Raw genomic sequence first — 12,144 nt, 5'->3', positions numbered from 1 at the left:
CGCGCTCCTCCGTCATCTGGCGGCGCCGGGGCGGCGCGCGGGGGCATGGCGGCGGCGGCGGGGCAGGTGGCGGCGGTGCTGCGCGAGGCGGGCGCCCTCCGCTTCGGCGACTTCGTGCTCAAGAGCGGCCGCGCTTCCCCCGTCTACATCGACCTGCGGTGCCTCGTCTCCCACCCGCTCCTCCTGCGACGGGTGCGGGGCCGGGGGGGTGGCCCGGGGGTGGGGGGGGAAGCCCGGGAAGCGCCTCCCCGTGCCGTGTCCCAGGGGTCCCGGTGTCTCCGTGCCTCTCCCCGGGGGAAGAGTCGCTCTGAGCCGCGGGAGGGGAGGCAGCGCCGGCGGGGCCCCTCCGGAGAGCCCGCGCGGGGCGGGGCGGGGCGGCGGGCGCCGCGCGCTCCGCTCGCCGCGGGGACTAGGGCTGCGAAATCGCGTGCAGGAGAGGGCCCTTCGCGCGTTTGCGGTGCTTCCCTCGGTGATTCGTGTGTTTAGACACGTTCGCACCAGTCTGACTCTTAAAAAAGAAAAAAAATCTTTGTTTTTTCCTTTCCAGGTTGCAGATCTTCTCTTTCAGACGGCCAGAGATGCGGGTCTCAAGTACGACTGCCTGTGCGGCGTTCCTTACACAGCACTGCCGCTGGCCACAATCATCTGCTCCGAAAATCAGATTCCAATGCTTATACGGAGGAAGGAAGCCAAAGACTATGGTAAAACCTTCAAATCAAGAGTTTGTGTTTAATCGGTGCCTTGTTTGGGAAGTTGCTTTATACATTTGTGGTTCTTTTGCAACGTGCAGCATCTCCACTCCAGTTTAATGTTACCAGTCCCAACTCAAGAAGCAGCCCCTTTTCCCCCTAAAACGTACCTCCCGCAGCATCCCAACCTGATCAGGCTCTCCCAGCTGGTTGCTGATTAGGCTGCAAGTTTGGAGACTCGAGGTGGGGGGGTTGGTTTCTTTGTCTGTGGGGTTTTCCGTTTGTTTCTTTTCTTCAGCAGTACCTTTTTTCCCTTGGCACCAATACCATGGTTCTGGCTTAGTAGCTTCTTCCGGAAACCAAGATTTATAACTCGGTTTCTCTGATATGCTGAGACAGTGCCACACTTCACCCCCAAAGAGAACTTTTTGCATACTGACTTCAAGAGGAACCTTTCTAGCCACTTCTTCATTTACTTTTCAAACCCCCTTTTCTTTTGTATCCTGTAGCCCTGTAGTCAGCAGGCAGGGTGGACCAGGTGAGAAGCAGTTCTCTACCCAATGAACCATTTATTTAATTTTGATAGAGGAAGGGGGAGAGAAGACTGAAGCGTCAACCTACGGTAGCAACTGTATTTCTGCATATGATAAGAGCTATACTCTTCCAACAGTATTTAGTTAGAAAGCATGCTTGTTTCTCCCATGTTTCTACTAAACGTTTCTCCTATGTTAGTCAGCGTGCCAGGCGTGAAAATGTTTGCTGTTCCTTCTCGTGAAGGACAAGTCAGTTGTGACAGCAGTTAACTGCCTGGCTCAAGGTTTCTCCTGCCACATGGATTGCAAAGCTGTGCGTACACGTGTTCTCTAGGCTGCCACGGTCTAAGCACCACAGTGGCAGCTGCTTGCTGCTTTCTGGGAAAGCCAGGCATCCTTTGTTGCTACCCCCCAGGAGGCCTTTCATGGACATGTGCCTGTTGTTGGTTAGGGCAAAGGCATTCGGGGCTCTACTCCTAATTGTTCTAACAGGCGCATTAAGCACAGAATACTGCCTGTGGGAACCAGGAAATATGCTGAAGAGTACCAATAACTTGGCTGCTGTAAAGATGTTTTAAATAACCGGAGAAAATAGTTTTGTGATTCTGAGCATTCAATTCATGGCAGTAATAGACTCCTGTAGTCATCTTATCCAAAGATTTAAATTTGTGTAGTTAACAATATCTCAGTTTTCTTAATGGAATGTAACTTCTGGAAACATAAAGAAATACTTTATTAACTTGGAGAAGTAACAGTTTATGAATTGAATTACAAGTCAGAGACCGAGCTGTGGTAAGAACTGTGATAACTGTTATCGGGTAATAACTAAAGAAATTACCTCTCCGTACTGACAGTGAATGTGAAATTCCTAGTCTCTTGAATTCCAGTTCCATTTGACTTCAGGATATGCTGCAGTGTATGCTTGCAAATACGTGGAACAAATATGATCCTTATTAGATTAGTGAGTTAAAGTTTTGGGACTTTTAAGGTTTTTTTGGGGTCTTTTAAGCTTTCTTCATCTAGTGAAGTGTTTGCCTTTTATTTTTAAGGTACTAAGCGGCTGGTAGAAGGTACCATTAATCCAGGAGAAACATGCTTGATCATTGAAGATGTGGTCACAAGTGGATCTAGTGTACTGGAAACTGCGGAAGTTCTTCAGAAAGGAGGATTAAAAGTCACGGATGCTGTAGTGCTGTTGGACAGGGAGCAGGGTGGGAAGGCCAGGTTAGAGGAACATGGAATTCGCCTCCACTCTGTGTGCACGTTGTCCGGGGTGCTGGAGATTCTCCAGCAGCAGGGAGAGGTGACTGTTGAGGTGGTTGAAAAAGTGAAGAAATTCCTTCAGGGAAGTGTGTTTGAGCCAGTGGCTGAGAACGGCCCTGCTCCCATGAAGAGACTACGTAGAGAGCTGAGTTTCAGCGCTCGTGCCGAGCTGCCAGGGGTACATCCTATTGCAGCCAGGCTTCTCGTGCTCATGGAAAAGAAGCAAACAAATTTGTGCCTTTCTGCTGATGTCACCAGCTCCAAAGAGCTGCTACAGTTAGCTGCCATCCTGGGCCCCAGCATTTGTATCCTGAAGACTCACATAGACATCCTAAATGATTTCACCCAAGAGGTAGTAAAGGAGTTGAGAACACTTGCAGATCGACATGAATTCTTGATTTTTGAAGACAGGAAATTTGCGGACATTGGAAACACAGTGAAACATCAATATGAAGGTGATTATAATCAGCCTCAATTTACTGTAACTTTGCTGCCAGTGTGTGTAACTGCAGCACTGGCACAGGTTGCCAGGAGAGATTGTGGAATCTCCAGACTTGGAGAAGAGTGAAGGGGACAAGGCCCTCAGCAACCTGATCTAGCTTTGAAGCTAACCCTGCTGAGAGACCATGACCTCCAGAGGTCCCTTCCAATCTTTTTATGAATCTACGGTTGTGCTCAGTAAGAACTTCTGCGTAGTCATTTGCTGGGAGAAAACACAGCGTGGCTTCTTAAAGCAGCCTGCTGTTGTATGCTGTGTGCTCCTTATGGCCTTCAGTCGATATTGCATCTGCAACTGTAGAACCCTTTTTTTCTGATCCATATGTCCCGTATGATCTACATGCTATATTGAAAGCTAGTACCTGTGACGGTGGATTTCTAGGTTACCATAAACGTCTTGGTGAATATTAAAGGTGAGATACTAAGAAGTGCTTGTGAAAAGTAAAACTGAGCCATTACACTTTGTGGTTAGGCAGCTATCAGAACTGTCTGATGAGACTTGTAACTGTCAAGCTTCAGTAGTAAAACTGTCTTTTAAAATGTGAATGATTTAGCAGGCAGCTTGTTTTGTTTAACTCTCATTTAATACATTTCTACTGATGCTTTGCCCATGTCTTCTATCCGTGTTCTCAGGTGGTGTGTTCAGAATTGCATCCTGGTCAGACATTGTTAATGCCCATGTGGTTCCAGGCTCTGGAGTTGTGAAAGGTCTGAAGGAAGTGGGTCTTCCTCTCCAGCGTGGCTGTCTTCTGATTGCTGAGATGAGTTCCCAGGGGTCCCTTGCAACGGGTGAATACACAAAAGCTGCAGTAAGTAGGCAGTCTTGTTTCAGGTTTAAAGCTTGTTAAGTGTTGTGACAGGGAGGTTTTGTGTGCTTCTAATATTTACACTTCCAAAAGTCTTTCCAGCTCTAACTATTACAGGTTTGTTTTTTTTCCTGTGGAGACTCAAGAATCTGATGGTGTGGTGTTTAAAAGGTTGCAGCAGTATCTAGTCAAGTGAGCCGGTCAGAGTTCACACTGAATTCTAGTAGACACGCCAAGTTTGTTATTAGCCTTGCCCTTGCCCCCCCCCCCGCCCTTTTTTTTTTACTTAAGCAATACATTTCTAATTAGCTTAAGTTTGTTCATTGTATTATTTGTAACATAGAAACAAACATAACATCCACGTTCCTGGCTGCAAGTGCAGCAAGATGGGTGAGGGGCAAGTCAGCTCTGGGGTGACTTTATATTGTTAAAGCAAGAACAGGTGTTTCATACCCATGCCTCACACAGCTTAAGGCGTCAAAGGGTGGATGAGAAACACATTGCTAGTCAGGCTTAACTTTAGGTATATCACTTGTAACTGTTTACTGATCTTCTCCAGGTACAGATGGCTGAAGACAACTCTGATTTTGTTTTTGGATTCATATCTGGATCTAGAGTTAGTAATAAACCAGAATTTCTGCACTTAACTCCAGGGGTGCAGCTGCGAACTGGAGGTAACCTTTCCTGAAATATTTCCAAAATAGTCTGCTTGTAACTACAGCAAGTGATCTAGCCTACAGTGGAAAAGAGACTTCTGAAGATGGTTTGGTTGCTGATTTTCTTTTGGGAGAAGCCTGTGTTTGCCATTATGGGCTGCCTTCTGTATTTCTGGGTACACTGATGCCTTTCCCTGGAGCTCTGAAAGGTATCCAGCAGGCTATGCAGCTTTGTTTGTGTGCTGAGGTCTGTACGTACTATAAAGCACAGTCCTTAAAATATGTGAAATGTCTTGAGACAGATGTTAGGTTAGGTGTACAACTACTCAGTAGGAGTAGAAAAAAAACATTATTAAGAGATATAGAAGTCTCACTAACACTGTTGATACTGATATAGATGTGGTATCCAGTGAATTGGAAGTCTTATGCTGGGTTATGGCTGAACCAGGTAGGGGAGATAGGTTTCTCTGCAGTACTTAATTCTTATGAAACCTGAAGTGAAATCACAAGCTTCTACGTGAATGTTTGGGGGTTTGGCCTCTTTTAAGAAGGCTAAGGCTCATTTCAGTATTACTGACTGGTGCTTCTTTGTGTAACTGTTCTATCTATTGTGATTGGTAAATCATGAAAAGGAGGGCATGCTCTGTCAAATTTGATCTGTGTAATAGGGAGTTTGTTAGTTGGAGACACAGTTTCCAGTTATGTTTGTGGATTGTTAGGATGAGAGCTGTAATGGCATACCTGTCCTCTGTTCCAGAACCACTTTGAAGCTTTTTAGTAGATAGTTTTGTATGAATTAAAAAAATGGTGTCTCTATTTCAGGTGATAACCTTGGACAGAAATACCTAAGCCCCAAGGAAGTTATTGGTGAAAAAGGTTCAGATATCATTATTGTGGGACGTGGCATCTTGTCAGCTTCAGACCACCTTCAAGAAGCAGAGAAGTACAGGAAGGCAGCGTGGGAGAGCTACGTAAGCAGACTTGGTATTTGTGCAGAAGACTGAAAGCGGGCCACTTTCCTAGTCCATCAATGAAGCTGATGGAGCTGCAATCATTGTGAGAATTACAGTTAAATACATAAACACTTCAGCCAGGAGAAGAATCTGTTACTAACTATATTATTTTTAATCGCACAGGAGGACAAGTTGTACATGCTATGGTTGTTTTTTTAGTATTTGAATGTATGAAACCAAAACTTCATGTCCAGTTTTTAGCCTTAATAGCCTTTCTCTGCTGAAAAATGTTGCATGAAACACTCCAAGGGTATTTGGTTGGCTGTTGTTTCTTTTGTTTCTTTTCCCCACCCTCAAATTCCTTCTGGCTGTAGAAACAGTATTTTACTGTTCTTAATAAACTTCACCTGCAGACCTGACCTGCTGCCCTGCTCTCACAAGATTACTCAGCTCTTCTGTTTCCAAGGAGCAAGTATGGGTCTTTATCCCGCACTGTGAAATTGAATAATATGTTGTTTAATAAATACTTTTTTGCTACTGTTTTCCTTTCTTTGGATCTGTAAGTCGTCTTCTGTGGCAGTGTGAAATACTGTTCAGAACACCAGTATTATGAAGTCATTCTGGTGTGGTTGTGACTGTGGGAATTACTCATGATTCTGTTTACAGGAGCTACAAAGAATTTGTCAGAGCAACTAGTTGTGTGATTCTTTACAGTGGAGCTGTTGATTAATAAGAAACAAAAATGTACTTTCTGTTTATTGACTTTTTTGTGACAATAGCTGGAATACTTCCAGGAATTACTTTCCACTCTTCACAAAGGATAAGGAGAAATAGAACTATCTAGTGTGATTGGTGTTGATTAGAAAGGATGGAATAACCTTAAATATATGTCTAGCATATGTGGGTGGAAATGGGCTTGAATTTTCATTGCTATCAGGAAGGCAAAGATGAATAGTGATGCAGTTCTAGACTGTTGGTGTTCCTGTGCTGATGCAAAGCACACATAGAAAGCTGGGTCCCTTTGTTAATATGCTTACTCTAGACTAGGAACAGCTCTATCTAGTGATAAGAGGGGGTTTGGCATTAGTACTGTGGGCTCTTCACTAAGCCTTTCAAAACAGGAGTTTGGAGTTATGCTGAAGTTAAAAAGGAGAACTTTTTTTGATCAGATTAATCTATGCAGAGTGTCTTAAGACCAAGGGACGCAGGTTTGGATCTGAGGCCTTTGCCTTGTGCTTCTTGTATTTGTGACATTGCACTCTGTTGGCAGTCAGACTTCAGAAACATACAGAAGAAAGACTTCCTGGCTGTCTGGCCATGCTGGGGGTGATGGCTTCACCCTTTCACACTCCATGTGCCTGGAAGTGTGCTTCCACCCCATGTGATGATGAGGCTGCTTATAGGGCTTAGGAGTTGGTTATTGTGGAGAAAATACTAGAACTTACTCACTGTGTGTGTTTTGTTTTTCCTTGGGGCTACCATTTGCTTCAGCATTCTTCTCATAATCACAATTTACACCTGGAGGACCCCATCCATAGTAGATGGAGTCTCTCTTGGCCACCCTTCACAGCTGGAACTCGATGACTGTGTTGCATCTTGTGCAGCCACTCTGCAACAGTCTGAGAGTTGTGGTATTTCACATCAACTTCTAAGAAGTTCCAGTCCTTCAAAGAGAACAGAGGATTTGGGATTTATTTACTGTCTCATCTTAATTATCTCCTGGGCTTGAGGCCTGTAGCAGAAACAAGGTTTTCTTACTTAAACTGTTTTGCAGAAAATTAGTTTTTCCACCAGAGGGAGCTGAGACTTTATTTTTCAGGAGAGTTGACGCCCTAGCTCTGTTACAGCTGATAGTTTGCAGTGATGATACCAGCTCTACATGTGCTTAGGATGAAAATCTGTCTGGTTTTCAACAAGCTACACCCTGCTGATGCCCTCATTTAAAACAGTAGAGTTTACCAGAAAGCTGCCTCAGGCTGGAGTTTAGCACTGAATGTTGTAGGCTCACTGTTACAGGGGAAGCAGAACTTTGGGAGCTCAGTATTTTCCACTAATAACGCTGAATTGTGTTAAGTGGGTAGCTGGCATCCATGCAGCTAAATCCCTGAGCAGGCTCTTTGGAGCGCTAATTTATCAGGCCTCTAGCTGAAAGAATAGCAACTGGATTTGGAGAGATAGATGTGGTCTAATAACCAGTCACTTTAATAGGATCTGTGCAACTCTTTTCTTTACAAAACAAGTTCTAAGGAACAGATCGATTGGAAAACTTCATTCTGTTGTCCTTCATTGTGCATTCAGTAAGTCTTCCAGAAAGAGCTGTATTCTGGTGCTTCATTTGATACCAATTTCAATTAGTAAAACAAAAAACATCTTACCTCCTATATGTGTTCTTCTGTCAGAAAGATTATAGTAAACAAGTGTGTGTGCTTTCTTTGAGGCACCTGAAAGTGATTAAAAATCCATTTCAAATTAAGAGCAAATGTTCATTTCCCTGCTTGCCCCTGCTGCTCACATTCATTGCATGATTCCTGCTGTTGGTCCCAACTGTTCCTGACATGGGAACTAGGTCACAATTTACAAAACTCATTTGCATCATAATACACGAATCTGGAAGTCTTGCAGTCCATTCTATGATCTGATCAAGCCTGGGGTAGAGGCATAAGGCTGTATTTAAATTACTGGGTTCTCACATGATTTATATTACCTGGCAAGTAGGCCTTCATATGAAATTGTGATCCTTAATCCACGCTGGAGTATGTTTTATAGCAGAATGAAAAGATACCACACTTTCCATAGTGAAATACACTGTGATCAAGTATTGTCAGTCCTTGCAGCAGAAAGAAGGCTGAGTTGCTGCTAATTCTGAGCAGCATAGCAGGGACTGTGAGAGACCAGCACGAGCCAGACCATTAAGTAATAGTTATGTAGCTTTAGCTTTTGATATTTGCGTGTAAAGTTCACTCTCTCTCTCCGAGGTTGTGGTTGTATCTCTCTACCATGAGGTGTGCTGTGTCAGGAGAACCCAGCCTGGGCACTTGAATCGGTATAACTGCCTGAGTACCATGCTTTACTCAGACTTAGAATTCTTGCAAAATCTTGATAAACCCAGCAATGAATTAAAACTAGCCAAGTTAAAATTTTAGTCCTTAGAAGTATGATTTGTATGTCACAGTGTCAACATTGCTTTATTAACCAGTAATTGACAGGTCATAGTATAGTTTCCATAGCATATTCTGTGAAAATTTAAGACTTAATCTCAGAATATGTGAATCACTTCCTTTTAAATTTACTTGGAAAGGCGGTTGCTGTGGATTTTTTAGCAAGTGACACAAACATTGCATTTAGGGAACAGGACCAAAGGAATGCAAAATCCCAGAGGAAGCTTATTTCCAGATCTGAGTTTTGGAGGTCACTGTCTCAGGAGAATGGTCTGTTTTGGAAGGCTCGTAACTGGACTGTGGGCTAGACAGGCTGGATGTTTTGTTTGTTTGTAATCCCCCTGCTGGTTCTTGGTCAGTCTGTAGCACAGTGACAAGTACAGCTTCATGTTCAAATGCTGCAGCAAATTAAAACTCAGCCTGGTGCCTGCTCCAGCTTCAGGTTTTCCTCTAACTCTTTTGGCAGGCGTTTGCAGGCTAGGAGTGGTGACCCTGCCTGCATGTCTGGGTTAACTTTGTCCTCAGTCTTGGTTCTCTGTTTCTGCATGGCCCATGTCCTCGGAACTTTTTCATTATCATACGCTGATGCTGTCTGCAGTCAGGCTGTGAAAACGTAGGGTTGTACGTGGAGGCTGGCCAGGACAGAGAACAGGAGGAAGCCAGAGCAAGGCTGTAACTGTAAAGTTCTTGCTTATAGCATGGTCTCCTGAGCAGAAGTGTGATGGTATGCCATAGGTTGCATTTAGCCAAAATAGGTACTGCAGTCACTTTTGATCTGTTCCTGAACAACTAATAGTAGCTATATAAAACGTACTTTCACAAACAGGACTATTTACACAGGGAAATTCTGCAGTGTTCCCTGCAGCAGGTTGTTTCTGCTTTGCTGAGAGGTCTCATTTTAGGCTGATGATGGGAGCAGCCATAAAGGCGACCTGGTTATAAGGGGGAAAATATTGAACAGAAGAAGACGGCTGCTCAAATACTGACAGAGAAAATGCCTGCCAGCCTGAGAACCAGGCCTGAGAACAAGAAGCATCCTTGAGGAGTGCAGCTGGCGTCTTTGAAGTGCAGCTGGATACCGAGAAACCAGACACATCCCGAGATACCACTGATAAGTGCAAAAACAAGGAACAGTAACAGCAACTTATCTTCTGGAAAGGTGAAAAAAAAAGTCTGGAAAAGGGGGAAAACATCCTGAGAAAGGAAGAGTCGGTAACTGCCATTGGCTGTTCTGACTGGCAGAACAGAAAAACAGTCTGATAAACAAAAATTGGTCTGAGACAATAGAAAACATCACCCGTTATTGGCTGTGCCAGGTGAAAAACAGAAATTTGCAGCGCCTATTGGCTGCTCTGGGTGGTGGTGTCCTACGCCCCTTTATGTCTTTGTGGTATAAAAAGGACTTACTTTTTACCCGAAATGGAGCCTCTTTCCTGCACACGAACCCCTTTTCCCCATGAGATTTCCTTGGCGGAGTGGATCCTTGCTGTCAACACCAGGCTGACTCCGGGCTCTGTGATGTGGATCATCCTCCAAGTGAGACTTCATACCTTGTCGACTGGCCCCACTTCTGGGATGGGTTTGATGAATACTTGCTGCCGGTAATATTTTTGAATATATATATATAAAGGCCTGTCTGTAAGTCATTATTGATAAGTATATTTGCTACTTTACTAGTGGTAATCCTGCAGTAATTTGTAGTATTGAAATATAGACTTGCTGCTAATATTGATTGCTGCTGCAGTGGAAATAGATGCTTGCTTTCTGGTAGTAATTTATAGTAACTTATAGATATACTTGTGTTGCCAATCGTAACTATACTTGCCTTGATAGTAGTAAACTGTAATGAAGTAAAGAACATAGGTAATAAATCCTCCATGTCTTTGTGCATGACGGAGTCCTGCAAACCTGTGAATAGTTGCAATCTTTGCACACCCACAGGTGAGGTAACCCTTCTGGGTTGCGGCATTAATTGGTGTCAAAGTGGGGTTCTGTGATACGCAGGTCATGGACGCTTGGGAGAAAGCAGTAGAAGAGCAGCGAAAATGGCAGGAGGCTAAGGGGTGGAAAACCCCTCGGTGGGACAGGGATTGGGTGTCTGAGAATTGGTTGAATTGGGAAACACTGCGAGCAGAGTTTCAGAAGTGGCAGGACACTCATAAATGCAAAGCAGACGACAGTAAGGGGGCCTTCATCGGGCTTCTCACGGAGGCGTTGGCAGCCGCTGGCGCTTTGTTTAACACTGCTAGGCAGGAACTGGAAGCTTTGCAGCCACCTAAGGTTGCAGAAGCAGTTGCCTTTGAATCTGATAGTTTTGTTACAAACCAATTACTTAGACAATCAGAAACGGACCTCAGACCTCTGGCTATACGACAGCTGGAGCAAGAGCCTACATGCCTGGTCTCAGAGAGCGAGATCACTGAAAAGGTACACATGCTGAAAACGGATGATGATGAGGAGGGCTTTGATGCTGGCAGCCAACCTTCCGCCCCTGCTTCGTTACCTGAGCATTGTCCGGATAACGCAGCCTCCTTGTACCCTAGCATGAGAACTTCCCCGGTACAACTCCCGGCTCCTGCTGCAGAGGTGGGCGCTCCCCCGCCACCTCAGGTCACAATGACCGCTGCGAATTTTAACGCAGAACAGCTAAGGCAGCTATCCTTGCAGTACAGCAAAAAGCCCCATGAGGACTGGGTGGGGTGGGTGGTGCGGTGCTACCAGCTGGGGGCTGGAACCGTGATCCTTAATCAGACTGAGGCCAGGCAAATATTCCTGGGAGGAAGAATATTTCTCTTAAACCCCAATGCAGGGGCCAGACTAAATACCTTCTCCCTGTTATCTTCCATAATACATGCTGTCAGAAAAATGCCAGGACCATGGGCATATCTCCCGCCCCCTCCCTGGAGTACTCCCGATGGGTTTTCTGCGTGGACGGTGAGACTGGCTGCTCAGGATGTCCTTAAGGGACATGGGGATATACCCCAGGACATGATGGCTGTGCCAGCAACAGCAGCAGGGAAACTAAAACTCTTGCGAAATGCAGCACCTGGGGGGCCAAAGAACTTGGCCTTAATGTTACACCATGAAACCTGGGACTGGAATACCATAATGGCCCAAGGGCTGCAAAATTGGACAGCCCTTATGGGGAAGCAACAAGGACACGGAAGCACCCCCGAAATGACAGTCTGTAAAAGGGAAGGTCAGGTCAGGGTGGTCCAGATGCTAAAGGGGGGTCAGAGGAATAAGAATAAGGGACAAAATGCTCAAAAAGCTGAAATTAATCGATCCACCACAAAACGACACCCTGGCAAACAGGAGCGAGCTCTGCAACGGAAACGCTTATGGGATCTCCTGCGAGGAATAGGCTTCACAGCAGGCCAGTTAGAGGGGATGCCCATGTTTGTGTTGCAGAGACTGTGGGATAACCGTGATGGGGGAAACAGCAGCAGCCCAGGGGCAGAGAAGGGGCCAGGCAGCATTAGCCCCTCTGCTTCCCCCATCCCAGACAACCCTGTTCTATCTGGTCCCCCAACCCCACTACCCAAAAACTAATAGAGGAGCTCCCAACATTGGCCCAGGGAGACAAAA

General features: G+C 45.2%; 1 protein-coding gene across 1 annotated transcript; it reads left to right on the top strand.

The window, feature by feature from the left end:
- Positions 1-5,940, top strand: UMPS (uridine monophosphate synthetase). Its single transcript, XM_075093009.1, has 6 exons — positions 1-192; positions 548-701; positions 2,272-2,940; positions 3,617-3,792; positions 4,349-4,463; positions 5,268-5,940. The coding sequence occupies exons 1-6, from the start codon at positions 46-48 to the stop codon at positions 5,447-5,449; spliced, it is 1,443 nt and encodes a 480-aa protein (XP_074949110.1). The 5' UTR covers positions 1-45; the 3' UTR covers positions 5,450-5,940.
- Positions 5,941-12,144: the final 6,204 nt, after the last annotated feature.

Source organism: Phalacrocorax aristotelis, chromosome 5 (assembly GCF_949628215.1).
Source record: "Phalacrocorax aristotelis chromosome 5, bGulAri2.1, whole genome shotgun sequence".
Classification (NCBI taxonomy): Eukaryota; Metazoa; Chordata; class Aves; order Suliformes; family Phalacrocoracidae; genus Phalacrocorax; species Phalacrocorax aristotelis.
Note: the sequence above shows the minus strand (reverse complement) of the source record. Positions and strands in the feature narration are given on the sequence as shown.

Coding starts and splice junctions, on each gene's coding strand:
- UMPS (XM_075093009.1), top strand. CDS start 46: ATGGCGGCGGCGGCGGGGCAGGTGGCGGCGGTGCTGCGCGAGGCGGGC. Junction 702..2,271: donor GAAGGAAGCCAAAGACTATG/GTAAAACCTTCA, acceptor TTTATTTTTAAG/GTACTAAGCGGCTGGTAGAA. Junction 2,941..3,616: donor AGTGAAACATCAATATGAAG/GTGATTATAATC, acceptor CCGTGTTCTCAG/GTGGTGTGTTCAGAATTGCA.